The sequence below is a fragment of the Thalassophryne amazonica genome, chromosome 11 (genome assembly GCF_902500255.1).
Source record: "Thalassophryne amazonica chromosome 11, fThaAma1.1, whole genome shotgun sequence".
Lineage (NCBI taxonomy): Eukaryota > Metazoa > Chordata > Actinopteri > Batrachoidiformes > Batrachoididae > Thalassophryne > Thalassophryne amazonica.
Genome location: NC_047113.1, coordinates 61,120,520 through 61,148,037, shown reverse-complemented (window position 1 = coordinate 61,148,037; position 27,518 = coordinate 61,120,520). Strand labels below are relative to the sequence as shown.

At 39.3% G+C, this 27,518-nt stretch overlaps 1 protein-coding gene across 1 annotated transcript; it reads left to right on the top strand.

Moving 5' to 3' along the window:
• The first annotated feature begins 1,099 nt into the window (after nucleotides 1–1,099).
• On the top strand, nucleotides 1,100–27,274 carry sfxn5b (sideroflexin 5b). The gene is made up of 14 exons (XM_034181938.1): nucleotides 1,100–1,256; nucleotides 15,337–15,405; nucleotides 15,506–15,583; nucleotides 19,410–19,436; nucleotides 19,529–19,583; nucleotides 19,688–19,713; nucleotides 19,873–19,926; nucleotides 20,203–20,259; nucleotides 22,089–22,154; nucleotides 22,269–22,359; nucleotides 22,541–22,656; nucleotides 22,758–22,843; nucleotides 26,591–26,708; nucleotides 26,869–27,274. Exons 1-14 carry the CDS (start codon nucleotides 1,200–1,202, stop codon nucleotides 26,944–26,946), a joined length of 978 nt encoding a protein of 325 aa, XP_034037829.1. The 5' UTR covers nucleotides 1,100–1,199; the 3' UTR covers nucleotides 26,947–27,274.
• Nucleotides 27,275–27,518: the final 244 nt, after the last annotated feature.

Genomic DNA, 27,518 nt, shown 5'->3' with positions numbered 1-27,518 from the left:
TTTGTCACTTTAACCACATGCAGATAACTCCAGGAAGTGATTGGAAGCCTGGATCTGAATGTGTTGCAGCAACATTTATTTTGTCCACTAGAGAGCACTCCTTACTCCCAGTATTCCATCAGCCCCTGTCCAAATTGGTGGAAAACCTTATCTGCACAGTTTTTGAATTTGCAGATACACTTCACAGTAATAACATTAATAATTACATGCAGAATTATTTTTGCACCAGGCATCTGCACCAAGTAAAATGACCATGTTTTAATGCAAAACGACTAAAGGCTTTTAAAATCAATCAATCAATCAATCAACTTTTTTCTTGTATAGCGCCAAATCACAACAAACAGTTGCCCCATAGCAAAAGAAATGGGGAAAAATATGTTGTGGTAAAACTGGCAGATAATTATTTTGTCCCTTTGTAGAGAATTAAGCACAACAAAAGCAATGGAAGACATAGGTATTAGATATACAAGTTAGTGTAATACTATATTGTCTATATACTATAATGATATTTGTCCCTTTTTTGGAATGCAGTTTGAAATATCTGATGTGAAAGCATTTTATGAATGTAGTTATAAATACTACCTTTTTAATGTAATAACTTATTAAGAATAATATGCTATATTTTTAACCTATATTACATTATTGCCATCTATCAACAGCTAAATGTGTAACATTTATAAATAAATATAACTAAAATGTGCAAACACTTCTCTGAAGAATGCAGTTTATTTTAGGCTTTACTGTGTTTTAGGTGGTGTCCTGGAGTTTATTACAAAGTGAAGTTTTATTGAATCAGGTTTTTACATTTTTCAACCGTCTACTCGTGGGTTTGCTTCCTTTGTCAACCAATATAGCAGTTTTTTTTTTTTTTTTTTATTAAAAATGTTAGCTTTGTTGTTATGGAGTTTTAGCCTTTCAAATATATAAGCTTTGTTGTTTTTAATTTCTCCAGGCCACACCTCTTCACTTTGTGTGCCACGCGCCGTATCTTCGCCGAGAGCAATCCGAACAGTTATGTAACAGCTTTCGCCTAATCGATTAATTGGGATGTGTAGTCATGCGCTTCAAATTCTCCAGCGTTCACGCCTGCGAGAAAACTGCACCTCCCGGCAGGCCTTGCGGCTCCTCGCTTCACGAGTTTCACGGTGACTAGTTGGCTGTAGTTGATTCACTTAATTAATAAATAAATAGTTGGTGTCATGGCGGAATCCGCAGCTTGTCCTGCTTTCCAGCTCGGAAGACCCCGATACGATCAGGTAGGCAATCTCCATTCTCCGTTAAACTCGCATTTTTTCCACATTTTGCTTCAGAAGGCTGTAAAATGCTTCATCCTCGGATCCGCTCCGGATGCTGTCACTTTTTTGTTCGTCGCCAAACTTGCCGCTGCTGTATGAACCATTTTTAATCTCACCTGTTTTCAGCTGGTAACGAACTTGTGGCTGTGATGATATGACTTTTACTGTTTTATTGACTTTTTTTTTAAACCCAGATATATAGGTTTTATTTTTAGTCTGTGTAGGGGCGTAGCCTGCAGGGGGCTTAAAGGTACCCCAGCACCACTGGGAATTAAAATCAGCGTTTCAAGCTGTCAGGTACATGCTTGAAATGAAACATTGGCATATGGCAATCAGTTGATCTAGGGGTCATATTAGGTATCTTTTAGGTAGGCTAATACGCTTTCTTAAAACGTAAGCAAGTAAACACCCCGGTGGTTAGAAATATTTCCGTGCAACTCTATTGTATTTAATGTTCCTGTGTCAGCTGTGAGTTCATGGACAGTCGGACTCAACAGATGCCTTTAAATTGTGACCATCGAGTTGTTAGATATATTTGTGTGTTTATCTATTATTTTGTTTTCTATTACTTTACTTAAATTAGTATATTCTTAATTTGATATACTTTTACTCTATTTGTTTTAATGTGCATGTCAAACTGGGTTGAACCGTTTTTTTTCACTTAGAATGAAGAGATTCAAGTTACAATATAAATCATATGTCCCGTTATTGCACAGGTTATGGGAGGAAGGGGGACCATCCCTGAATGCCCACGGGGAGCAATAAGGGAAGGATTTTGCGAAATAAGGTCCGCTTTTGTCATGCCCAAGTTTTTCTTTATAAAAACTGTTTTAGTCCATTGTTTGTGGTTCTGAATGGATAAATCTCCTCTTGCAGAAGTTTTTCAGAATCCTGGTCTGTTTTTCACTGTGACTTTGAATAAATTTAAAAGTGTGAAATACAACCCCAATTCCAATGAAGTTGGGACGTTGTGTAAAATGTAAATAAAAACAGATTACAGTGACTTGCAAATCCTCTTCAACCTATATTCAATTGGATACACCACAAAGACAAAATATTTAATGTTCAAACTGATAAACTTTGTTTTTGTGCTCATATTTGCTCATTTTGAAATAGATGCATGCAACACATTTCAGAAAAGCTGAGACAGTGGTATATTTACCACTGGGTTACATCACCTTTCCTTCTAACAACACTAAATAAGCGTTTGGGAACTGAGGACACTAATTGTTGAAGCTTTGTAGGTGGAATTTTTTCCTATTCTTGCTTGATGTACGACTTCAGTTGTTCAACAGTCCGGGGTCTCTGTTGTCGTATTTTGTGCTTCATAATGAGCCACACATTTTCAATGAGCAACAGGTTTGGACTGCAGGCAGGCCAATCTAGTACCTGCACTCTTTTACTATGAAGCCACGCTGTTGTAACACGTGCAGAATGTGGCTTGGCATTGTCTTGCTGAAATAAGCACGGACGTCCCTGAAAAAGACGTTGATTGGATGGCAGCATGTGTTGCTCCAAAACCTGGATGTACCTTTCAGCATTGATGGTGCCATCACAGATGTGTAAGTTGCCCATGCCATGGACACTAACACAGCCCTATACCATCACAGATGCTGGCTTTTGAACTTTGCACTGGTAACAGTCTGGATGGTCTTATTCCTCTTTCGTCCAGAGGACACGACGTCCATGATTTCCAAAAACAATTTGAAATGTGGACTCATCAGACTACAGCACACTTTTCCACTTTGCGTCTGTCCATTTTAAATGAGGTTGGACCCAGAGAAAGCGGGGGCGTTTTTACTGGATGTTGATGTATGGCTTTCGCTTTGCATGGTAGTTTTAACTTGCACTTGTAGATGTAGCGACGAACTGTGTTAACTGACAATGGTTTTCTGAAGTGTTCCTGAGCCCACGCAGTAAGATCCTTTACACAATGATGTTGGTTTTTAATGCAGTGCCGCCTGAGGGATCAAAGGTCACGGGCATCCAATGTTGGTTTTCGGCCTTGCCGCTTACATGCAGCAAGTTCTCCAGATGCTCTGAATCTTCTGATTATATTATGACTGTAAATGGTGGAATCCCTAAATTCCTTGCAATTGAATGTTGAGAAACATGGTTCTTAAACTGTTGGACTTTTCACGCAGTTGTTCACAAAGTGGTGATCCTCGCCCCATCTTTGCTTGTGAACAGCTGAGCCTTTTGGGGATGTTCCTTTTATACCCAATCATGACACTCACAGTTAGTGTCCTCCGTTCCCAAACGCTTTATCAGTTTGAACATTAAGTATGTTGTCTTTGTGGTGTATTCAATTGAATATAGGTTGAAGAGGATTTGCAAATCATTGTATTCTGTTTTTATTTACATTTAACACAGTGTCCCAACTTTTTGGAATTGGGGTTGTAGTTTGACTTTGTACTTTGTGAGGGACAGTATTACAGTAAGAACCGGGGAGGATTAACAACGTGCTCTCTGGAAATTGATGCAGTTGTTGCATGACAAAACATTTAAGCATTCAGGTTGCTTTGTTTTACATCGTAGGGTATTCATTTAGGGTGTTGTGCCGAGATGACATGTTGCGTTTTTGGCAACCAAAACAATGTTTTCTTATGAGATCGCCATTTGTACGTGACGGCTCTGTCAGGGTGACGATGTAGGCGCTCTCAGTTGAACAGCATCTGATGTTCAGATTAAGGACTCATTGGCTTCCCTCTGTACCTCAGAATTGATACACTAGCTTGAATGTACACTCTTGTGTTAGAGGGCGGAGTTAAAATAAGGCTGAACAATTGAGACTAGCTCCCTTCTTCCCTTACTAAGCCCCACCCACTTTCAAACTGTCTAATCAAATTAGGGCCAAGTTGAATTGTACAAAATCTCATTTGACCTGGTATTGTGTCACATCATAGAAAAAATTAAAACTGTTATTATTATTATTCTTATTATTATTATTAGTTGTAGTAGTTGTAGTGCAGTTGTTATTATTCTGTAACTACTCAGGTATAATTTTACTTTTTTTAATATTGTGGTCCAGTCCAGATCCCATGTACCACTGTGAGGTCTCTGAGGGATGCAGTCTGCAGATTTGTGACTATGATTGCAGACTGGCATCTTACACCAATTACTCAGTTTTCTATCTCTATTATAGAATTTGCGATGGTCAGCCCTGAAAGACAGCATGACTTTTGCGTTAACGCACATGAAATGGGAACCTGTTTAAAGCCCTCTTTTAAATAACTGACACATTTTCACAAGTGAAATCTGAAAATCTGTGGAGAATCATTTACCTGATGAAGGTGCCACGTTGAGCAAAGTCCACCGTCAGGTAGTGGAAATAAGTTACTAAATATTTTTATGATTTTGAACTGTCAGTGGAAACAAATTTGCAAAAGAACAAACTGTTAAAAAAACAACAACAAGAAGTTGTAGTATCTTAAAATTTAAATTTTTGAACAAATCTGTACTGAAATTGTTACAAATTGTGCTTGTTAAAACACGGTGTTGAAGTGCATTTTGGCCATGTTTACACTGCCAATACAAATTGTATTTATTGCAAATCTGCTTCAAACCAGATCTCACTGATTGACTGCCCAAATTATATATAGCAAGTCAACAGCGAACTGTGCTTGTTTCTGTCTGAAATGGTTATGTGGAGCCCACACAGTAAAATCAGCAGTGTTAAATGAACTCTGACCAGAGTAGGGCCATATCCTTGGGCCATTACTCCCGTCACATTAACTCTTGCACTGTAAATAATTTCTCTGAATTTTATTTAACAAATGACATTACCACTAGTCTTTCCACTGCACATCAGCTCCTCTCTAGTCCAGAGGAGTTGATGCTTCTTTTCAATAATTCCTGTGTTGCCATCTTAGACACTGTGGCCCCTCTTAAATTCAGACGTGCCAATTTCAAATCCCAACAGTGGCTTGATGAATCTACCCCGCCTCCTCAGGCAGGTTTGCCGTAGAGCTGAGCGGAAATGGAAGAAAGACCACCTTATGGTGTCCCTAGAAATTTTCAGAACTTCTCTGTTAGATTTTCAGTCTGCTGCTAAGAAAGCTAGAGCTAAGCATTATTCTGACATCATAGAAAAACACTCCCACCGGCCAAAAATTTTGTTTAATTGCATCAATTCCATTGTTAACCCCCAGGGGTCCCCAGAGGTCAAGGCATCCACTGATCTCTGTGACAAATTTCTGAAGTTTTTTATTGAGAAAATTAACCACATTAGGGCACAGTTTTCTCCTGCTGTATCTGAAACCCTCCCACACTTCTTCAGTGCTACACCTATCTTTGACCACTTTGAAGCAGTTTCATACACTGAATTGTGGGATATTGTTAAACACATGAAAACTTCAACAGCTCCTCATGACCCTATCCCCTCCCGAATTATCAAAGATGCATTTGATGTCATTGGTCCAGGCATTCAAATCATCTTAAATTCCTGCCTTGCTAATTCTTTTGTTCCCACCTGTTTTAAGCCTGCGGTAGTTCAGCCTCTGCTTAAAAAACATAACCTTGACCCAAAGTGTTTAAAAATTTTTAGGCCCATTTCCAAACTACCATTCATTTCCAAAATTATGGACAAAGTTGTGTTAACACAGCTGCTTTCCTTTCTTAATTCAGCAGAGATCCTGGAGCCATTTCAATCTGGCTTTAAGGCCCGCCATAGCACTGAGACAGCCTTGTTAAAAGTAACAAATGACCTGCTGCTCACTCTCGACTTTGGTGACAATGCTATCCTTATCCTGTTGGATTTGAGTGCAGCATTTGACACTGTAGACCACACAACCTTGCTGAACCGGCTTGAACAGTGGGTTGGGATTAAGTGTTCTGCACTAAAATGGTTCCATTCATACCTCCAGCAAAGAACCTTTTTTGTGTCTATAGGCCAGTACTCCTCACTCCCTGCCCCTGTGTCTTGTGGGGTCCCTCAGGGGTCCATCCTGGGTCCTGTTCTTTTCTGTTTATATATGCTTCCATTGGGGAAGATAATTAGAAAATTTAATATTTCATTCCACTTTTATGCTGACGATTCTCAGTTGTATCTTCCACTCAAATCTGGAAATTCCCTGCAGCCTCTCCTGGATTGTCTGAAAGAAATTAAAATCTGGATGGCCAATAACTTCCTCCGGTTAAATGAGGATAAAACTGAGGTTATAATTTTTTGGCCCCCCAAAATCCATTAACTCCATCTCCAGGAATGTTGGCTCCCTCACTCCATTTGTCAAAACTTATGCAAGAAATTGTAATTCTAGACTCCCAACTCAATCTTGACAAACACATCTCTTCTGTTGTTAAAACTAGCTTTTATCAATTAAGAATTATTGCAAAACTCAAATCTGTTCTGTGTTACAGTGACCTGGAAAAAGTTATCCATGCCTTTATAACGTCACGTCTAGACTATTGTAACTCTCTTTACTTTGGTCTCCCTCAAACACTGGCGTCACGGCTTCAAATGGTCCAAAATGCTGCTGCTAGGTTGCTTACAAACAGGAAAAAACATGAACATATTTCACCTGTCCTAGCCACATTACACTGGCTTCCTGTCCAGTACAGGATCCAATTTAAATTACTGTTAATGGTTTTTAAAGCTCTTCATGGCCTGGCCCCTAACTACATAGCTACTGCCATTCATCCTGCTGTTGCTCCCAGGTCTCTGAGATCTTCCAGTAAAGGTCTCCTTCATGTCCCCTGAACTCGTCTCAAGTTAAAAGGGGACAGAGCTTTTGCAGTCGCTGGTCCCCAACTGTGGAACCATCTGCCTACTGATATCAGAGATACCCCATCTATTACAGTTTTTAAATCCAAGCTCAAGACATACCTTTTACACTAGCATTCCCTACTAATTAACCGTTAACTGGCTATGCCATGTCTTGTCATGTCAATGATTGTTGTGTTTGTATCTTGCTGCTGATGTTGTAATCAGTTTTGTTTCTTTGAATATTTCTTGCTTATTTATTTATTTATTTATTTGTAACTATGTACAGCACTTTGGTCAGTGTAAACTGTGTTTAAATGTGCTTTAGAAATAAATTTTACTTACTTTTACTATATGTACACTGGCAGTGTTCATTTAACACTGTCAGTGTTAGTTTTACACTGGTGATTTTACTGTGCAAATAGCCAACAGGCACTTTATGTATTTCCTTTTGTGTCCACCGTTTATTCTTCCCCTCCATGCTTCGTAGCCATTTTTTTTTTCAACTTTTTTTGCCACTTATTCCAACACCACAGGTAAGGTGCCTCAAATCAACTTCCATCTCTCTGGAACTACGTCATTGTTGATCGTGTTGCGCTGCGAGTGATGCAGAGGACACTTTGAAATTCTGTTTGAGTGACTGAGACGTTCAGATTGAAACAGGTTTGCAAAAATGGGATTTGAATGGCATTTCAAATCACCTCCGTATTTGCAATCTGCTTTGGAAAAATCAGATTGCATGTGGTTTTTCACTGACCAGACTGCCAAAAAATAAAGAGATAAAATCTGGATATACTAAAAATCCGATTTTGAGTGGTAATTTGAACAAGGCCTTTGTCGCCCCATTTGAATTACTAATTTTTATTTTGTGTGTGTGTTTGAAGGGTTCATGCCGAAAAATGCAATTTTAAAATGGAGATTTAAAGGAAAATGCAGATTGCCGTAAATAAAATTAAAATTGTGTGTTCAAATTCTTTGCTATTTTAATATTTTGCACACTGATAGTTACCTAAGCAGCCAAGGACATTTTGACCTTAGCTAAAAATTTCCAGTTTTGGATATATACCCATACATAAACACACACACAACATGAAAAACACGATACAGTGTACACGATAGTGTGTGTTAATAGAATATTTTTATTCATTGATCAGATTTGGATAAAAATACTGTCCGTACTTCACAACATTTAAAGTAGTTATTGCTGATTTTGCATTTAAGACCTCTTTAAGATATTAAAATTAAATTGAATTGTTGGTTGGAGTAAAAATAACCCACATTAAATTTGTAGAACTGTTGTTTTTGTTCCACTTCAGCCTATGTCAATTATTTTTTTACATTTCAAAGTGGCCTGATATGTATGAAAAATACAGTTCCTGTCTTAGATACCATGAAATTGTAGGAATGGAGTAAAGAGGGGTGTCAAAAAATGGTCTCATTCTGTTCTCCCTCTCCCAAACAAAAATGCTTTTATAGTTTGTGTTTTTTCTGCAACCTGCAGTTCACTTTGGGCTGGTAAAGGTGCTGTAATTCTTTCACTTTCTTGCGTCACAATGTTTAAAATGAGGCCAGTCCTGGTATCAGCATAAATCTTCCTGTGTTTGTGTGCTTTCTGCCTCTCTGTCTCTCTGCTAGCCTTGTTGTGTCCTCTCCAGGGAGCTGAAGCTCATGAATAATTAAAGCAGGCTCCTCGCCTGGATCCTGGAAAAGCGGAACTGCAGCACATGTGGCCTGTCAGATCAAACGCATGATGGAGGAATGATGGTGGCAGAAAAGCCAAAGATGTGCTGTAGATTGGTGCGTCATCTTTTCTCCGACCAGAATGGATGACAGTTTCCTGTTCGCTCAGTTAGGGACTTGTGCAGAACCGATAATTAAAACAGAGATGTGTTGGTTCCACTCTTCTTGTTCTGCGGTGTCTGCCTTTCATAAGTGAGAACTGTCCAAGGAATCCACTCTGAATCTGATTGTCGCTGCCATGTTTGTACCAATCTGGTTTGCTGCCAGAGGGGCTCCTGGCACAAACAGGGCCTTCTCAGGATGTTGGCACACACTCTTAACCATTGATATGCTGATGGAGAAAACTGGGAACTCAAGCAGCACTTCAAAAGCCTAAAAAGCAGTGAAAAATGGTCTCATTGGAAAAACTGGATTGTAAATATAAATTAAAACTCCTTTCTGTTACGGAGGTGGTTACAATTGAACCAGCGATGATGGAGCTTGATTTCCTCAAAGGATTGCTGTATTAGTTTGCCCGTTTCAGATACGGGAACCTATTGTGACAATCTAAGGTGCACATTCTCAGGGCTGTCTCACATGACCAATTTTCTTTTTTTGTTTTTTCTTTTTTTTCTTTTCGCCTTGATCTTAAAATTGAGGAAATCACACCACATTAAAAAAAAAAAAAAATTGTAGCCAAAATTATAGATCCTTGTCATTTGATTGGTGGGTTGTATGTCATGCGACATTCATTATTTGCCCAAAATAGGGCACAAAGGAGTTGAATTCAATCACTTCACCCATTTTGCCCCACTGGCAGCAGTTGTTGCCAAAGTGTATAACTGTCATTTTGAACTCACAATAAAAAATCTCAAAGGTACAAATGCAACTTTTTCACAACTCCAAAAAAAAAAAAAATCTGGGCATAAACGGGTTAATTAGTCACGGATGGTTTTGGGAATGTCATACATCATCCCCTGTGAGAGCGGAGATGAGAGGGTTTCTAGTGAGTTAATGGATCTGCAAGTCATACAGCCACCAAAGCTCCCTGAAGTGAAGCAAGGTGACATTTTTATATATATATATATATATATATATATATATATATATATATATATATATATATATATAGTGTTTACTTTTGTTTAGTTTAATTGTTGTTTTCATTTTAGTTTTGTGGTGTATACAAGCAGAGTATATGCGTGCCTTGAGCCCACCTACAGTAGTGTTCAGAATAATAGTAGTGCTATGTGACTAAAAAGATTAATCCAGGTTTTGAGTATATTTCTTATTGTTACATGGGAAACAAGGTACCAATAGATTCAGTAGGTTCTCGCAAATCCAACAAGACCAAGCATTCATGATATGCACACTCTTAAGGCTATGAAATTGGGCTATTAGTTAAAAAAGTAGAAAAGGGGGTGTTCACAATAATAGTAGTGTGGCATTCAGTCAGTGAGTTTGTCAATTTTGTGGAACGAACAGGTGTGAAACTGGTGTCCCCTATTTAAGGATGAAGCCAGCACCTGTTGAACATGTTCATCTACAATAATCTCCAATGCTTTAAAATGGACAAAAAAAAAAAAAAAAAACAGAGCGTGGAAGAAAATGGAAAACAACCATCAAAATGGATAGAAGAATAACCAGAATGGCAAAGGCTCACCCATTGATCAGCTCCAGGATGATCAAAGACAGTCTGGAGTTACTTGTAAGTGCTGTGACAGTTAGAAGACGCCTGTATGAAGCTAATTTATTTGCAAGAATCCCCCGCAAAGTCCCTCTGTTAAATAAAAGACAAGTGCAGAAGAGGTTACAATTTGCCAAAGAACACATCAGCTGGCCTAAAGAGAAATGGAGGAATATTTTGTGGACTGATTAGAGTAAAACTATTCTTTTTAGGTCCAAGAGACAATCCCCAAACTCTGAATTCAAGCCACAGTTCACAGTGAAGCATGGTGGTGCAAGCGTCATGATATGGGCATGTTTCTCCTACTATGGTGTTGGGCCTATATATCGCATATACCAGGTATCATGGATCAGTTTGGATATGTCAAAATACTTGAAGAGGTCATGTTGCCTTATGCTGAAGAGGACATGCCCTTGAAATGGGTTCAACAAGACAATGACCCCAAGCACACTAGTATGCCTCACAGATGTGAAGAAATCATGAAAAACTGTGGTTGTACAACTAAATACTACTTTAGTGATTCACAGGATTGCTAAAAAAGCAGTTTGAACATAATAGTTTTGAGTTTGTAGCGTCAACAGCAGATGCTACTATTATTGTGAACACCCCCTTTTCTACTTTTTTTTTTTTACTAATAGCCCAATTTCATAGCCTTAAGAGTGTGCATATCATGAATGCTTGGTCTTGTTGGATTTGTGAGAATCTACTGGTACCTTGTTTCCCATGTCACAATAAGAAATATACTCAAAACCTGGATTAATCTTTTTAGTCACATAGCACTACTATTATTCTGAACACTACTGTATGTAAGGTATGTTATATCTCAATACTGTGCTGGATAAATGGCAGGAATCCTGCGAATGACTCTAGACAAGGTTTTTGGTGGTCTAAGGAACAATTTGCTTTATGTTGCCTCACAATAGCAATGCTCCAACTTGGCGCCACTCCACACCTTTCAAGTCGAATGTTCCCATGAGTGCATAATGCACTCAGTATTTAGAGAACGTGGGTGGTGAGCTTGAAAGTGACAACTATGCCATTTGGAAACTAGCAAAGATACACTGGGTGTCGGGTGGAAAATAAGGCACACAGTTTTGGAACTTGTGTGAGGTGTAAAGAAACCTGAGATGTGGAACAAACACTACTTGGTAGAAATCCTGTTGGAATTTCAAGCCTCGGTCCCACCGAATAATGAAGGCCGAAGAAGGAGCCACGCATGGGTGTGGTGTGATTATTTGAAGAATGACCCACGTTTTCATCTATCACGTATCCACTATGAAGGTGCCTCTCTGTACCCTACATGTGCCACGTAGCAGCCTCTAGTGAGCCACGACCACCTGTCATTACAGCCTCGAATGGCTCACATCAGCCACACTAAGCCACGTAGTGCCATGATAGCGTATGATAACGTTTAGGCATGAGTTTGGTCCAAACCTCCAGCCCTCCCACACCTGGTCCATTCAAAGTGTGGGTTTTCAATTCACAGATTCACAGCAGCATTTAAAGATGTCCCTTCTTTTTTTTTTTTTTAAACACAGTCCAAAAATAGACACTCCATCACAGTTCCGCAGTTGTGCGCTGTGCGCCAGGCTGCTGTCCACCTGTAATGCACCAGACCAGCTAGACCCGAACCACGGGTTCCTGAGAGCCGCCTCTGTGCTCCTCGCTGGCGCCGCGGCTCTCTGGCTTTTTTTTTTTTTTTTTTTTTTTTTTTTTTTTTTTTTTTGCGGCTTTAAACACACAAAACTTTGTCCGTTTATTTCTGCAAAATCGCTCTTTTGCGCGCGCGCGCTGCTGTTGTCCTTTCATGGACAGCCGCCTCTCTGCTCTTTCTGGCTTCCTTTCCGTCCGTGGCTTGCTGGCTTTATTTTTTCCCTGGCTTTAAGCACAATCATTTTTACAACGTGAATCCACTTTTGACTGTGTTCATCCATTTATTTCTGCAAAGCACTCTTTTGCGCACTGTGCCGTTCTGCATACAGTATGAGGTGGCCCTTTTATTATATGCACCTGTGGATCATTTTCTATATATATATATTTCTTCCACAGCTTACAAGTCACCATGATACAACTTTTAACTTTGTTATGTCTTCAAAATTGCTCTTTTGCGCGCTCTCCACCTGTGTTGCTGCACAGCTCCTGCTCTTAGCTGCTCCACTGGTGTTATCTTCCATGGCTTTAAACACGCATCCACTTTCACGCAGTCACCCAAATTTTAACATTGTGTTCGTCCAATATTGACTGAACTGTCACTCTTTTGTGAGCTGGCGTTCTGCCTAAATGCTCGTTTGAAGTGTGATGATGAGTCACTGCCTCAGTGCGCACACACAGAACGAAGGAGCTCATGTGATCCATTAATTCCAGAAGTGATTAGAGGTATTTTCGGCATCCAAGGTTTGACAGAAAATGATTAATCCGCTACAAAATAATTATTTTATATAGAGTCCAGCACAGAGCCGGTATAATTGTGTGCGCAAGAGCCGCTCCAAAAATAGCCTCTCAGGTCCTGCCTCAGTGCGCACACACAGCGGAGCTCATGTGAGGCATTAACAAGATATTAAATTAACATACTTTTACATACAACAGACATCAACATACAGACATACTTTTACAGCTAGGAACTGTTTTATCAAGCTATAAAAAACATTAAAAATAACTACCTTAAGCTGTTCAAAATACATCCCACATGGAGCAGGAAAGAGAGGAAAAAGTGTCCAGATGAAACAGTCCTCTGTGATGCCAGAAGTGATTAGAAGTGTTTTCAACATCCAAAGTTTGGCAGAAAATGATTAATCCACTACAAAATATATAGAGTCCAGCGCACAGAGCAGGTGCAATTGTGTGCGCAAGAGGAGGAGCCGCTCCAAAAATAGACTCTCAGGTCCTGCAGAGGTGCCAGGCGCACGGATAATGGAGTTTTTGCAGACTCGTAAGCACCACGCAAATGCCTCTAAGCCGTTGCAGTAACTCGAACACAAACTGCGCCACGCTGTTGTTGTTAAATTTTGAACATCTTGAAATTAGCGCCATGCTCAGAGAGGAGCCTCGTTAACTAAAGATAATGTCTCTAAGAGCCACTCTGAGCCACTAAAATGGCACGATAGCTCACGAAACAAAAAAAAAAAAAACAGGGTGCGTGGCTCCTTCTTCACTCGGTGGGACCAAGGGTTTGAGACAGGTAAATAAGATCAACTTCATTCATCCTGAAGGTAATTATTTTGCCAGAGTGCTAAAACAGTAAACAGTAGGGGAAACCGGGGCGTGGTGAATCAAGGGGCACAGTGAATCAGTAACTATAGCTGCAAAACTACATATATATTTGCAGCAGTTATGCCATATTATTTTTATGCCTAAAGACATCCCCCTTATTGTTTTTTTTTTTTTGTTTTTTTTTTTGGATACCTTAAGGGTAAAACTAAGTGGCAAGTGAAGTCCATTTTTTTCCTATCAAAAGTAAATTTTGTGGATGTCAGTGTCTTTGTATTTATTTCTCACAACAGAGGAAAGGTGGCCCAAAAATTATTAGTTAGAAGACTACCCTGTCCAACTGATGAGCATGTGTTATGTCTTCTCCAGACTCTGACTCGTGTGTCACATGTACCCGGGGCACAGTGAGTCAGTCTAAAAAGTGATTTACTAACCCCATTATCAAGTGGATGAAAAATATTACTTGTTGAAGCTTATACATTTATTTTTCCATTAATTATTTCTGTAATTTGTGTATATAAACAACTGTTTCACGTTTGAACAGAAATTCTGACAGTTGTATTTATAATAGTTTCTAAAGGACTTATATCACTATATAAGACATTCACACATTACATAGCTGGTTTGCTGGATAGTTTGTATATTCATCAGCATATATTTAATAATTTTTAAGAAATCTTTATAATTGTGTTTTTTCATTATATTCGAAGTTGATTCACTGTGCCCCATGAATTAGTGTCCGGGGCACAGTGAATCAAAAAATTTAAAATCACTTTTAAACACCTGTAAATTACACTTGGAGAAATAAATAACACAGCCTTATAAACAATAACTTGCTGTATTAAATCCTCAATAGAATTACCTAAACCTATGCATAATGTGTTTATGCTGCCACAAAACATTTCTGATCCACTGTGTCCCGGTTTCCTCTAAACGTTTTTTTTTTTTTTTTTTTTACAATAAGTACAGCAAATTTATGCCAAATGACTGGAAGATATTTGCACACGATGTCTGACAATATTGCACATAACTCATCATGTATTCATCCTGCAGAAGGGGGAGGAGTTATACAGTCTGATTGCCACAGGTAGGAAAGACCTTCTGTGGTGCACCTCGGTGGTCTCAGTCTATGGCTAAAGGTGCTCTGACAGGATGTCAGTGTGGCATGCAGGGCATGGGAGGTGTTGTCCAGGATGCTGAGCAGCTTCCTCAGCATCCTCCTCTCTGACACCTCCACCATAGACTCTACCTTATATCTGATCCAAAATGCCATAGACAACATTTGCTACAAATAGAGATGTCATGTTGGCCAGTATCCGCAATGTGAACTCTGTGCACATCTGTCCTAAACAGTTAAACAAAAAACTCTAATAACACAGATTCATAAAGAAGTGGATTACAGTTCTAATAAATACAGTTTTGTCCCATTGTTTGATTATTCTTGTGTTCATGGTAGTGTTCACAAGACTGGAATTTCCAGCTTTGGAAAATATTGATATTCAATACCATTTTTTGATATCACATGGAAAACCTAACCCAACAAATAGCGCATAAAAACTTTAGCTTGTTAACAAATCATTTGACAAGGATGTCGTATGATAAAGAGCTGTGGCTGAACAGCAGAATAACGAAACATTTTGAGCAATTAAACCTTTCACAGACACAGGGATTGCTGGACAACTGTCAAATCTCATTAACAGTGAACTTTAATGTTCTTTATTTTCTAGAGTTCATTCCTCGGGCGTCTGAGACACTTTGTAGACATCATTGACCCCAGCACTCTGTTTGTGTCTGAGGTAAATCTTTTCCAGTATAGTATGTGTGACTGAAATTTAAACCAGTCTACACACTTACTTATTAAAGTACTTTGCTTAACTAATTTTCTCCTGCATGCAGAAGCATTTAAAAGACTGCATCAAACTTCTTGATGATTACAAATGTGGCACACTTCCATCTGGAGTGTCTGATCATCAGGTGAGGTTGTATGCTGCAACAGAACATAGAAACATCCATTATCAAAAGAAAGCCGGCCATACACTATACAATCATGTGACGCAACTCCACATTGCGCCAGGATAGCAGAGAAATGCAGGCCATATTGCAGCATGCATGGAGTAACTCTATTTCAGTTGTGCGTGTTTGGAGATGTGAGTGCAGGGCAGCATCAAGTTTATTCAAAAATCATTCAGTATGCCTGATGCCATATTTCCTGTATTACATCATAACATGTATTGCATGCTGTTACATACATGTTATTACAGGCAGACGTGCACAAACCTGGTGTACGGTAGTGTTCAGAATAATAGTAATGCTATGTGACTAAAAAAATTAATCCAGGTTTTCAGTATATTTCTTATTGTTACATGGGAAACAAGATACCAGTAGATTCTCACAAATCCAACAAGACCAAGCATTCATGATATGCACACTCTTAAGGCTATGAAATTGGGCTATTAGTAAAAAAAAAAAAAGTAGAAAAGGGGGTGTTCACAATAATAGTAGTGTGGCATTTAGTCAGTGAGTTCGTCAGTTTTGTGGAACAAACAGGTGTGAATCAGGTGTCCCCCATTTAAGGATGAAGCCAGCACCTGTTGAACATGCTTTTCTCTTTGAAAGCCTGAGGAAAATGGGACGTTCAAGACATTGTTCAGAAGAACAGCGTAGTTTGATTAAAAAGTTGATTGGAGAGGGGAAAACATACGCAGGTGCAAAAAATGATAGGCTGTTCATCTACAATGATCTGCAATGCTTTAAAAAGGACAAAAAAAAAAAGACGCGTGGAAGAAAATGGAAACCAACCATCAAAATGGATAGAAGAATAACCAGAATGGCAAAGGCTCACCCATTGATCAGTTCCAGGATGATCAAAGACAGTCTGGAGTTACCTGTAAGTGCTGTGACAGTTAGAAGATGCCTGTGTGAAGCCAATTTATTTGCAAGAATCCCCCGCAAAGTGCCTCTGTTAAATAAAAGACGTGCAGAAGAGGTTACAATTTGCCAAATAACACATCAACTGGCCTAAAGAGAAATGGAGAAATATTTTGTGGACTGATGAGAGTAAAATTGTTCTTTTTGGGTCCAAGGGCCGCAGACAGTTTGTGAGACGACCCCCAAACTCTGAATTCAGTTCACAGTGAAGACAGTGAAGCATGGTGGTGCAAGCATCATGATATGGGCATGTTTCTCCTACTATGGTGTTGGGCCTATATATCGCATACCAGGTATCATGGATCAGTTTGGATATGTCAAAATACTTGAAGAGGTCATGTTGCCTTATGCTGAAGAGGACATGCCCTTGAAATGGGTGTTTCAACAAGACAGTGACCCCAAGCACACTAGTAAACAAGCAAATCTTGGTTCCAAACCAACAAAATTAATGCCTCACAGATGTGAAGAAATCATGAAAAACTGTGGTTATACAACTAAATACTAGTTTAGTGATTCACAGGATTGCTAAAAAAGCAGTTTGAACATAATAGTTTTGAGTTTGTAGCGTCAACAGCAGATGCTACTATTACTGTGACCACCCCCTTTTCTACTTTTTTTTTTTTACTAATAGCCCAATTTCATAGCCTTAAGAGTGTGCATATCATGAATGCTTGGTCTTGTTGGATTTCTGAGAATCTACTGGTACCTTGTTTCCCATGTAACAGTCAGAAATATACTCAAAACCTGGATTAATCTTTTTAGTCACATAGCACTACTATTATTCTGAAAACTACTGTACATGCATGTACATGCCCACAAGCATCCAAATGCATACACACAGACACTTCACTGTTCCATTTGAGGTCACGGTAGCACACCTATTGACACACTCACCCATCGCCAGATACTGTCTCTAGCTGTTGCTTGCTTGTGGGTCTTTCTGCCCTAAGTTTTGTCTTAAGCAAGTGAATTGTATGGTCGATCGGGTTGAGATCTGCAGAATATTCCACTTCTTTGCCTTAAAAAAACTCCTGGATTGCTCTTGCAGTATGTTTTCGGTCATTATTCCTCTGTACTGTGAAGCACTGTCCAATCATCTTTGCTGCATTTGGCTGAATCTGAGCAGAAAGTATATCCCTACATTTCAGAATTCATCCAGCTGCTTCGGTCTTCTGTCACATCATCAATAAACACTAGTGACCCGGTGCCATGCACGCCCTTGCCATCACACTGCTTCCACCATGTTTTATAGAAGATGTGGTGTGCTTTGAATCATGACCTGTTTCAAGCCGTCTCCATACTTTGTTCTTCCCATCATTCTGGTACAGATTGATCGATTCATCTATCCAAAGAATGCTGTTCCAGAACTGAGCCAGCTTCTTTAGCTTTTTTTTTTTTTTTTGTTAAAGTATAACTGGCTTTTCTATTTTTAGGTCTGATTAATGGTTTACTCCTTGTGGTGAACCCTTTGTATTTTTGCTCGTGAAGTCTTCTGTTTATGCTGGACTTACGTAGATACTGATGCACCTACTTCCTGGGGGGTGTTCTTCACTTGGCTGGATGTTGTGAAGGGATTTTTCTTCAGCATGGAAAGGATCCTGCAATCATCCATCGCTGTTATCTTCCGTGGACATCCAGGCCTTTTTTGAGTTTCCAAGCACATCAGCGCGCTCTTCTTTTCTCAGAATGGACCAAACTGTTGATTTGACCACTCCTAACATTTCCGCTATCACTCTGATGGATTTCTTCTTTTTTTCAGCCTAAGGATAGTCGGTTTCACTTCCATTGAGAGCTCCTTTGAACACATGTTGTTGGTTCACAGCAGTAGCTACTGCATGCAAATGCCATCAATTCCATTCCTTTTACCTGATTAATTGATGCTTTAATTAGGGATATACACACAGCCCATGAAATGGCTTTTAATTGTCCAGTTATCTTTGGTTCCTTGAAAAAGAGGCAGCTGCATATTAAAGAGCTGTAATTCTTAAACTCTTCCCCCAATTTGGATGTGAATACCCTCGAATTAAAGGTGAGCGCCTGAACTTTAAGCCATCTTTGATTATATAATAGCATCTTGTTTGGTAAACATCTATGTTTTTGGTAAAACAGCTAAAATGACAAAAGTTGTCAGTGTCCAAATATATATGGACCTGACTGTATGTTTTGCTTGGTGAAACCCTGAATGGGAGCTCCCAAAAGAATGAAATAAGAAAGATGGATGTGCAGCTTGGAAGGACCTGACTTTCAACATGTAGTCATGAAGCTGTCCAGGACACGGCTATGAAGCACTGGAGTGGCCATAGAGAGAGAAAAACAATGTTTTTTTTTTTATAGCGCTCAAAATGCTATTGTGCATGTCTTGTGAAACATAATTTGGTACCACAGTTGGAGTAAATCATTTTGGCAGTACATGCAGCCATGCCATTCAGACCTACAAGTGGGGAAAGGCTGTACATAACTATCAGCAAATGAAAGTCTATTTTGTGCTGTATAACCTCAATTATGTGTTACTTGCTCTTCAATCTTAGTGCACTCAGCACAGTGCACAATGGATGCCTGTGTGCATGAATAAACAAACAAAGGGAACTAATCAAATTGCAGAAACTCGTATCTTGTGCACACATATTAGCATTTTGAACGCTCAGTCACTCCGGAGCTCTGCATGGACCACAAATGGGACCAACCTGTCCTGCACTCCTAGTAAACTCAAATGCCGTAACGCTCACGATGTACTTCTGCAGTATACGTCAGCGTAATATTGATAGCATTATGATGCAGCTGTATTGCGTCATGTCATTATATAGTGCACGGCCAGCTTTCAGAATAAGTAACGTGTGCAAATTATAGCCACTGTGTTTGTTTTCTCATGCAGCTGTGGGAAGCCCAAAAGATCAGGCAGGTAAGTGATTCCAAATAAGTCATCATTCAGCCCGGTTAGCTGTACTTCCATACACATGAACGTGTCAGCTCGGTCATGCTCTCTACACGCAGGCCATCATTCACCCTGACACAGGAGAGAAGATCTTCATGCCATTTCGAATGTCAGGTATGACCTCAGATGAAGATCTTTGCTGATGAGTTTCTCCATGTTGTCATTTTTATTATTTATTTTATTTGTTTCACACTAAAAATCATTTTTCCACTGTGCAGGTTATGTACCATTTGGAACACCAATTGTAAGTTTCATTCAGAAGTCAGGCATTTTTATGCATTTCATGAAACTGACTTGCCTCTGCAGAGATGCGTTTCACACTCATGTCTGGGGGTAGATGAAATGCCAGTTTGGACTTATTTTTTCTTCTAAAAATAAGCCCTTATTCTCTGCTTTTATGTAGGTTATTGGTCTTCTTCTCCCAAATCAGACTGTGGTGTCCACCATTATATGGCAGGTATTGTAAATTACAACCATAATTTCAAATGGCTGCGTACAATCTCCATTTCAAAGTCCAACTAGCACATTAATGTTGTGTATTTGAAATACCTTTCTGTTTGGTTCGTATTTTGATTCACCATTTTCCTACAACTAACCCGCAAGGCTGAAAATAACTGCAAAATAAATATGTAAATTAGAATACAATTTACATATTATTTTGCACATTTTTGCTATATACAGCTGTCTTTATTATTTCTGTGTATTACATCCTTAATTTCTTTGGTTCCTGTAGTGGCTGAACCAGAGTCACAATGCCTGTGTGAACTATGCTAACCGCAATGCAACCAAGGTAGGAAGTGTTTTCTGTGCGGTTCCGCAGCTTGATGACCTCACATATTGAACTTAAAAGTGTATTTGTTTTTTTTTTAAATGCTGTTTTAACACGGGTACACATGAACAGTAAAAGCTGCACAGGTTTGTGGTAAAGTGTGCAGGAAGTGATGATGGGTAAAGTAAATATGTTTGGGGTAGAAAATATCCTCAAAGGGAAACTTGCCTTCAGTTAATTATTAAAATTATTCCAAAGCATCTGCCTCTTGAATAGCCACAAATGGGGAACTGTAGTCTCGTTTGAGGGTGGGCGCTAAAGGGGTTAAATGAAAGAACATAATTCTATTTCCGGGGACAGACAAGGGCTGTCCCCATCAGAAACACAGCACTTTCTCTGTGGTTTTGGGCAAATTACATGGCAAACAAAGTGAATATGCAAAGAAAACGTGACAATGCGGTGGAAAGCGGACATGTGTTGGGGTTTGTTTGACTCGGAGCTCAAACATATCGAGGCAGTTGTGCAGGTGAGAGAACGCAGCTACTCTGTCAAGGTGTGTAGGCTAAAACTTACCAACACAACCTCTCCCATTTGCCTTGTCTTTCCTTCTCCAAAAAACCCCTGCACTTTTTGTGACTGCTTTGCATCCAAAAACAAAACGGCACACCATTTTTCCGTTAGAAGTGATGCTGTGTTTGTGCAGGCTGTCCCCGGAAGTGGTCAAATCCCGCAATATCACATAGGGGTTCAAACAAGACTGGGGTTCCCTATAGCGTTTGTTTTATTGCTGTGTGGGCGTGCCATTGGCTGTGTCTCACTGATTAATCAGGAGTCCAGATTTGGACTTGTTGCGTAAGTCACAACAGTCTAACATTGGCCATTTCAGGGTCAAACTGTGCATATCACAGGAGAATTTCTGCATGCACAGTCTAAGAATATTAGAACTTAAAGGATTTGTACCATGAAACCCAAACCATATGTAACTATAAGACAGTAGATTAGACAGACTGGTCAGTGCTTCTCAGCGCTCAGTACAGCGCATATAGAGTAAACAAAACGCAGTTTATTTATTTTGCATTATTGAAGATTTTACTCTTAAGCTAGGTATATTTATTCCTTCATCTACGGCTGTAAGCAACAGATTTGTGTCCCACTGCAGCCTGTACTCAAGGTTCTTGAAATGGAGCAATATCTCCACCTGGTGGACACTTACCATTAATGCAGGTACAATTTCTTTACCTGGTTATTCCATTTGAGAGGAAGCCAGTGCACCTGAGGAGAACCACACAAACTCGGGGAGAACATGCACACTCCACACAGCAACGACCAGATGGGACGCAATCCCAAGACCTTCTCACTATGAGGCAACAGTACTAACCACTAAGCCACCATGCTGAGTGCTACCTGTATTTTTGGTGTTTTTTTTATTTGCAGTGCAAGTCCTCCAGACAGAAACCATTCTTCACGTTGCGTTGTGTTTTTGCATGTGTTGTGTAAATTTGCAGCAGACATGGTATCAAATTCTGTAAATTGTTACTTATGTTTTTAGGTCATGTTTGTGGTGTTCCCAATGTTTGTTCTGTGTTTTGTCAGTTTGTAAGAGTTTTTTTGTGAAACCTGCCATTGCAGAATTGATGCAGGTGCTTTTTGTGTTTGTCAGTGTGAAGTTTTTTTTCCCCGTATTTGCTGTTGTTGTATGTGTTGTGACCTCTATAGGCCACCGTAGGTAAAAGCCAATTTTCCACATCATGATGCCTTTAAGGCATTATAGTACAGACATTATAGTAAGCAGGAGTAGCTCACATTAAACCAATCATAAAACTAGAGATTTATTTGTTGTTCCTATCCAGCCGACGCCTACGTCAAAGTTTCTTCAAGGCTACGTTGGAGCTGTGACAAGTGCTGTATCCATTGCAGTGAGTGTGTTGTTTCAGAATCACACTGAAAAACACATATTATGAGACATAATTCACAGCTGGCCAAAGCGCCAACCTTTATTTCTGCATATTTATTTGCGTCGCATTTTTTAGGTGGGACTGAATGTGCTGATTGGGAAATCCAACAAGTTGAGTCCTGCTAGCCGAATGATAATACAGAGATTTGTCCCGTTTCCAGCTGTTGGTAAGTTTTCATGTGACTGTATAAATAGTGTAAGTGTGACGGAAAAAAGTCACTGTGTCGCCCTCTGTTGGCTGGAGACTTTTTATTGAAGTAAAGTTAGGTTTATTCAAAAATTTACTTACTGTATTGTGCCTTTAGCGTCTCTCATCTCATAAACTGCCTTTTTTTTGTCAACTCTGAGCGAGTGCAAATATCTGTAACGTGGGCTTGATGAGGCACAGCGAGTGGTCCGAGGGCATCGATGTTCTGGACGATGACGGGAATGTGGTGGGATCCTCCAAAATCGCAGCAAGACATGTGAACCAACTTACTGTGTCTCATTCAGTTTTTATTTTTAATAGTTTGAGAAAATACGTCACTTCTTTAAAAACTTCTCTTCCTATTTTGCCCCCCACCAGGCAATCATGGAGACTGCCTTTACACGTGTGGTCCTCCCGATGCCAATTTTCATCCTGCCTCCCATCATTATGTCCTACCTCGAGAGGTGTGTACACACACACAGCCTGCTGAGCGGACTGCAGCTGTAATCCAGTTTTACTAAAACCTGCACTGGTGAAATCTTCCAAAGCAGACACACACACACACACCAGAAGTTACAACCAGTCCCAATCCAGGATTGGACAGAACAAACACATTTCCGCAAACCCTTTGGGGAACTTCCCACTAGTCCTAGGGTCCATTAGTCCTAGTATTAAGGGGAGCATAGACAACAGTATAATTAAAGGTAATTAATGGTGTATGTCAATGGAATCATATGTTTTCTTTTTGTAAATTGAACAAAACTTGATTGTTAGCTATTTGAAAGAATTACATTTATTTGTGAACATTAAAATAATTTTGGGGTTGTAATATACACCATCAATAAAAACAGGTTAGGACCAGTGGACCCTCAGATTAGTGGACCCTGTCTGGTTCAGTGTTGTATAGTAACAAAGTAGAAATACTTCGCTACTGTACTTAAGTATGTTTTGGGAGACTTTTTATTTTATTTGAGTTTTTTTAATTCAACTTAATTTCACTTTTACTTCACTACATTTCCGACCTTAATTGCATACTTCTACTCTGATACTTTTTCTATTCGCCATGCCATTACTCTTTACAAAAAACACACACGAAAAAAGTTGTGTTTTCACCCAGAGACACCACTGATTACTAGTGACTGCAACGAAGTCAAGCCGATTTGTCATGAGGCATGTCCGGTAGGCTTTTTTGCAGTTGCGCACTTGGGGGGTGTTTGTCAGGAAAATGATCATTTCTCTACATTGATTACAGACCTGCAGCGGGTCTGTAATCAACTTTTCTGTAGCGCGGCTTTGCTTTGAACCTTGAACCAATCGAAGCAGTGATTCGCAGGTTGAAGCAGTGCTTCGATCTACGATTCGTGGATTGATTGTTTTATTTTGCTTTTTCTTAATTTTTCCCCACTAAAACCCTGAAGAGCATATGTCCGTGAGTAATATTTTTTATGTTAAACCGACCTGTTATGGTCTTCTGAAACAGTTGATAGATGTATTTTATAACTTAAAAACGGGACCAATGCTAACGCGTTAGCATGTCTATGGCGTTTTCAATGTTAAAGTTAGCATTAAGCTGTTTGCATCAGCATGTTTGTGTTGATTTGCTTTCTGTATAATTAATGGCACAGCGTTCGTTGATGTAAGAGTCAAATTGTTATTTTTTTAATTTCTTTCTATTCATATATTATAGCAACAACAATAATAGTTTACATAATAGACAATAATAGTCAATAATAATAATAGACTAATAATGTTACAATACAATTTTAGAGAAAGAGACAAAAAAAACCTAATGAAACAAAACACAACAGAAAAGATAAAACCATGTAACAATGAAAATAAATAAATACACATAGAAATAAATAGCTGTTTCCTGTGAACACCTAGTGAGTAGCCTACTCTCATTTAGGTTTTGAAACCTTGTTTCAGAAGTGGTTTTGTGTGATGTGCACAATTTTCAGTATTTTGACTAATACTACCAGTCATTTAGAAGCCTAGTAATATAAAAAAATCAGTCCGTTTTTGATTATTAACATTTACTTGTACTTTTACTTTCAATACTTGAGTACATTTAGTTGTACATTACTTGTCATACTTAAGTACAATAATTACTAGATACTTTAAGACTTTTACTTGAGTAGCATTTCAATCAGTGACTTGAACTTCTACCAAAGTCATTTTTTTTAATGGGTGTCTGTACGTTTACTTAAGTGTGATTTTCCGGTACTTTATACAACACTGGTCTGGTTAGCAGTTATGTTAGCTACTGACATCTTCGGGCTTGTTTACTATCTCGGCTCCAACCGTTTTTGCACAGCAGACATGTTGTTTTGTAGCAGATGCTGCAACTCCAGATGCACATGGAAAAAGAGTCACAGGTGGCCTGAACCTTCATGCGTGCTAACTTCTGTACTGTTAACACCAGGAGATAAACCATCTATTTGTTTGGGAACTTTTACTTTTTGATCCACAAACTGATGTTGGTGAAACGTGTCCATTATGTTCCTTTAGCAAAAAATTTCATTCACATTCAGAAAACAGATTTGTATCAGTGAAATGTATATTTGAGGGTGTTGTATTGCTGCATTGTAAGAAATAATTCTGTTCATGAGTATACTGTGGTGAGGCACGTGCTCTGTGTGAGTTAGAGGCGGGATGGAATGAAAACCTAAAATATTTAACAGCATTATAAATAACCATCGTCTTAAAATACCTGAAAACCTTAAAGAGAGAGAAGGGGGGGGGGGGACCCCGTTCAAAAATAACTCATGAATGTTCATTTTTTTATTAGTGTAATTTACATATAATATTAATACAAATGAGTGATAAATTAGGATTTATTATTTTGCTCCTGTGGTTCTGTTACAAAAGGAGCAAGACACAATTATCATTATATAAATAAACAGATAAAAAAGGAAAAAGGAATCAATCAGAAATTAGAATGACTTTTTCCTGTAGGAACCTTCTAGAAAACCTATATGATATCTATCGGAAATTGGAATTACTTTTTCCTATAGGAGTCTTGAAGGATATCTAACAGAAATTGGAACCACATTATCTTGTAAGAATCTTACACAAATCACATAGGCTGTCTATCAGAAATGGGAAAGACTTTTTCCTATAGGAATCCTGTAAGATATATTATAGGAATCTTATAGGAATCCTATAAGATATATTATAGGAATCCTATAAGATATGTCAGAAATTTGGAATAAGATAGAAATGATCCAAAAATATAAAAGTATCCAGTTTGGTGACCTCAGAGTTGTATCTCTGCTTCTTGCGGATGATGTGGTTCTGTTGGCTTCATCACACAGTGACCTCCGATGCACACTGAGCACGTTTGCGGCTGAGTGTGAAGCAAGTGGGATGAGAATCAGCACCTTCTAATCTGAGACCGTGGTCCTCCGTCAGAAAATTGGTGGATTTTCCCATCTGCTTTAAGGGAGAGTTATTGCCCCAAGTGGAGGAGTTTAAGTATCTAACGAGTGGGGGTAAGCTGGAATGTGAGATCAATAGATGGATTGGGGTAGCGTCTGAAACCTTACACACACGGTACTGGACTGTCGTGATGAAGAAGCTGAACCGGAAGACGAGGGTCTCGTTTACGCTCCTATATCCTTACCTATTGTCATGAACTTTGGGTAATGACTGAAAGAATAAGTTTGCGGATACAAGTGGCAGAAATGAGATTCCTCCGTCGGGTATTTAGGCTTACACTCCTGGACAGGGTGAGAAGCTTGAGGGACTCAGAGTAGAGCCAGTGCTTCTTCACAATGAAGGGAGCCAATTGAGGTGGTTTTGGCATCTGGTGAGGATGCCCACTGATCGTCTTCCAGGTCCAACTGGGAGGAGGCCCCGGGAAGACCTAGGACATGCTGGAAAGATTGTTTCCCAGGTGGCTCGGGAATGCCTTGGGATCCCCATGGAAATGTTACAGGACTTGGCCAAGGATAAGGAATTGTGATATGAGCTGCTTGCTTTGCTACCACCGTGACCTGGACCTGGATCCCAAATATTAAAAAATATCCTCATAGGGTTCCTTTAGGATTTCAAGCACAGATCTTTGACTTATTGAGAAACACAGCTCTCACAAATCAGCTTGTGCAGTGTTGTTCAGATCCAAAAATAACCCGTCACATCACAGCAGGCTTCTGGAATCGATCCAGGGAGCAGCCTCACATATTCATTTGTCGGTCTCTTGTCCTCTGCAGACTGCGATTTCTGCAGAGCAATCGCAGATTGCTGCTGCCCATCCACAGCATCATGTGCTTGGTTACCTTTGGCCTGTCATTGCCTCTGGCCATCAGCCTGTTCCCCCAGATGTCTCAGGTACGATCCTGTCGGCCTGATTGTAAGTCAGCAGCTGAGGTGGAATTCAGATGATACACTGCTTCACACTCACAGCTGCCGTGCTCGAGTTCATCTTATTTCAAATATCAAAACATGTTATACTCAGAGATATTCTTACTTCCAGTTTGTATTTTCACAGATCGAGGTGTCCCGTCTTGAACCGGAGATTGCCATGGCAACACATTGCAAGGTGGTGACCTACAATAAAGGTTTATGATGAAGGGTTCAGAGTGGGAGAGAACTCTCAGGCTCCTCCTGTTGGCAGGTTTGGGAACTTTCTGATGGATTATCAAAGCAGATGGATTATCATGTACTAACCTGGAATCTTTCCCAGCTTCAGTGAACTTCAATGAAGTTCTAAAATAGCACAGAGGCTTTGTATACAGATTAAAATGATATACTGCCTGTTTTAATCAGATGTAAAGTGTGAAACATATTTAACAAATATCATGATGTTGTTCTGACACATTTCCTGAGACTGTCGGCTTCGCTTATGTGGTTCCAAACACACCACAGAGAAATGACACTAACCAGGCTGCACTGTTAATCTTGTGTGTGTGTATAAAATGTGGACATACTGATGATCACCTGTATTTTACCATCACATGACTTCATGGGAAAAAGTGGAGACTGTACTGTAGATTTATATATGTGTTTATAATCTCTTTAAACTGCTAAGTGTCAGGTATTTTAATCCTAATAATGTGAAGCTGCATTCTGCCATTTTGGCCTTTTTGTGTGTTTTTTTTTTTTTTTTTTTTTAGGTAGCCAAGTAAATGGACTTACTCA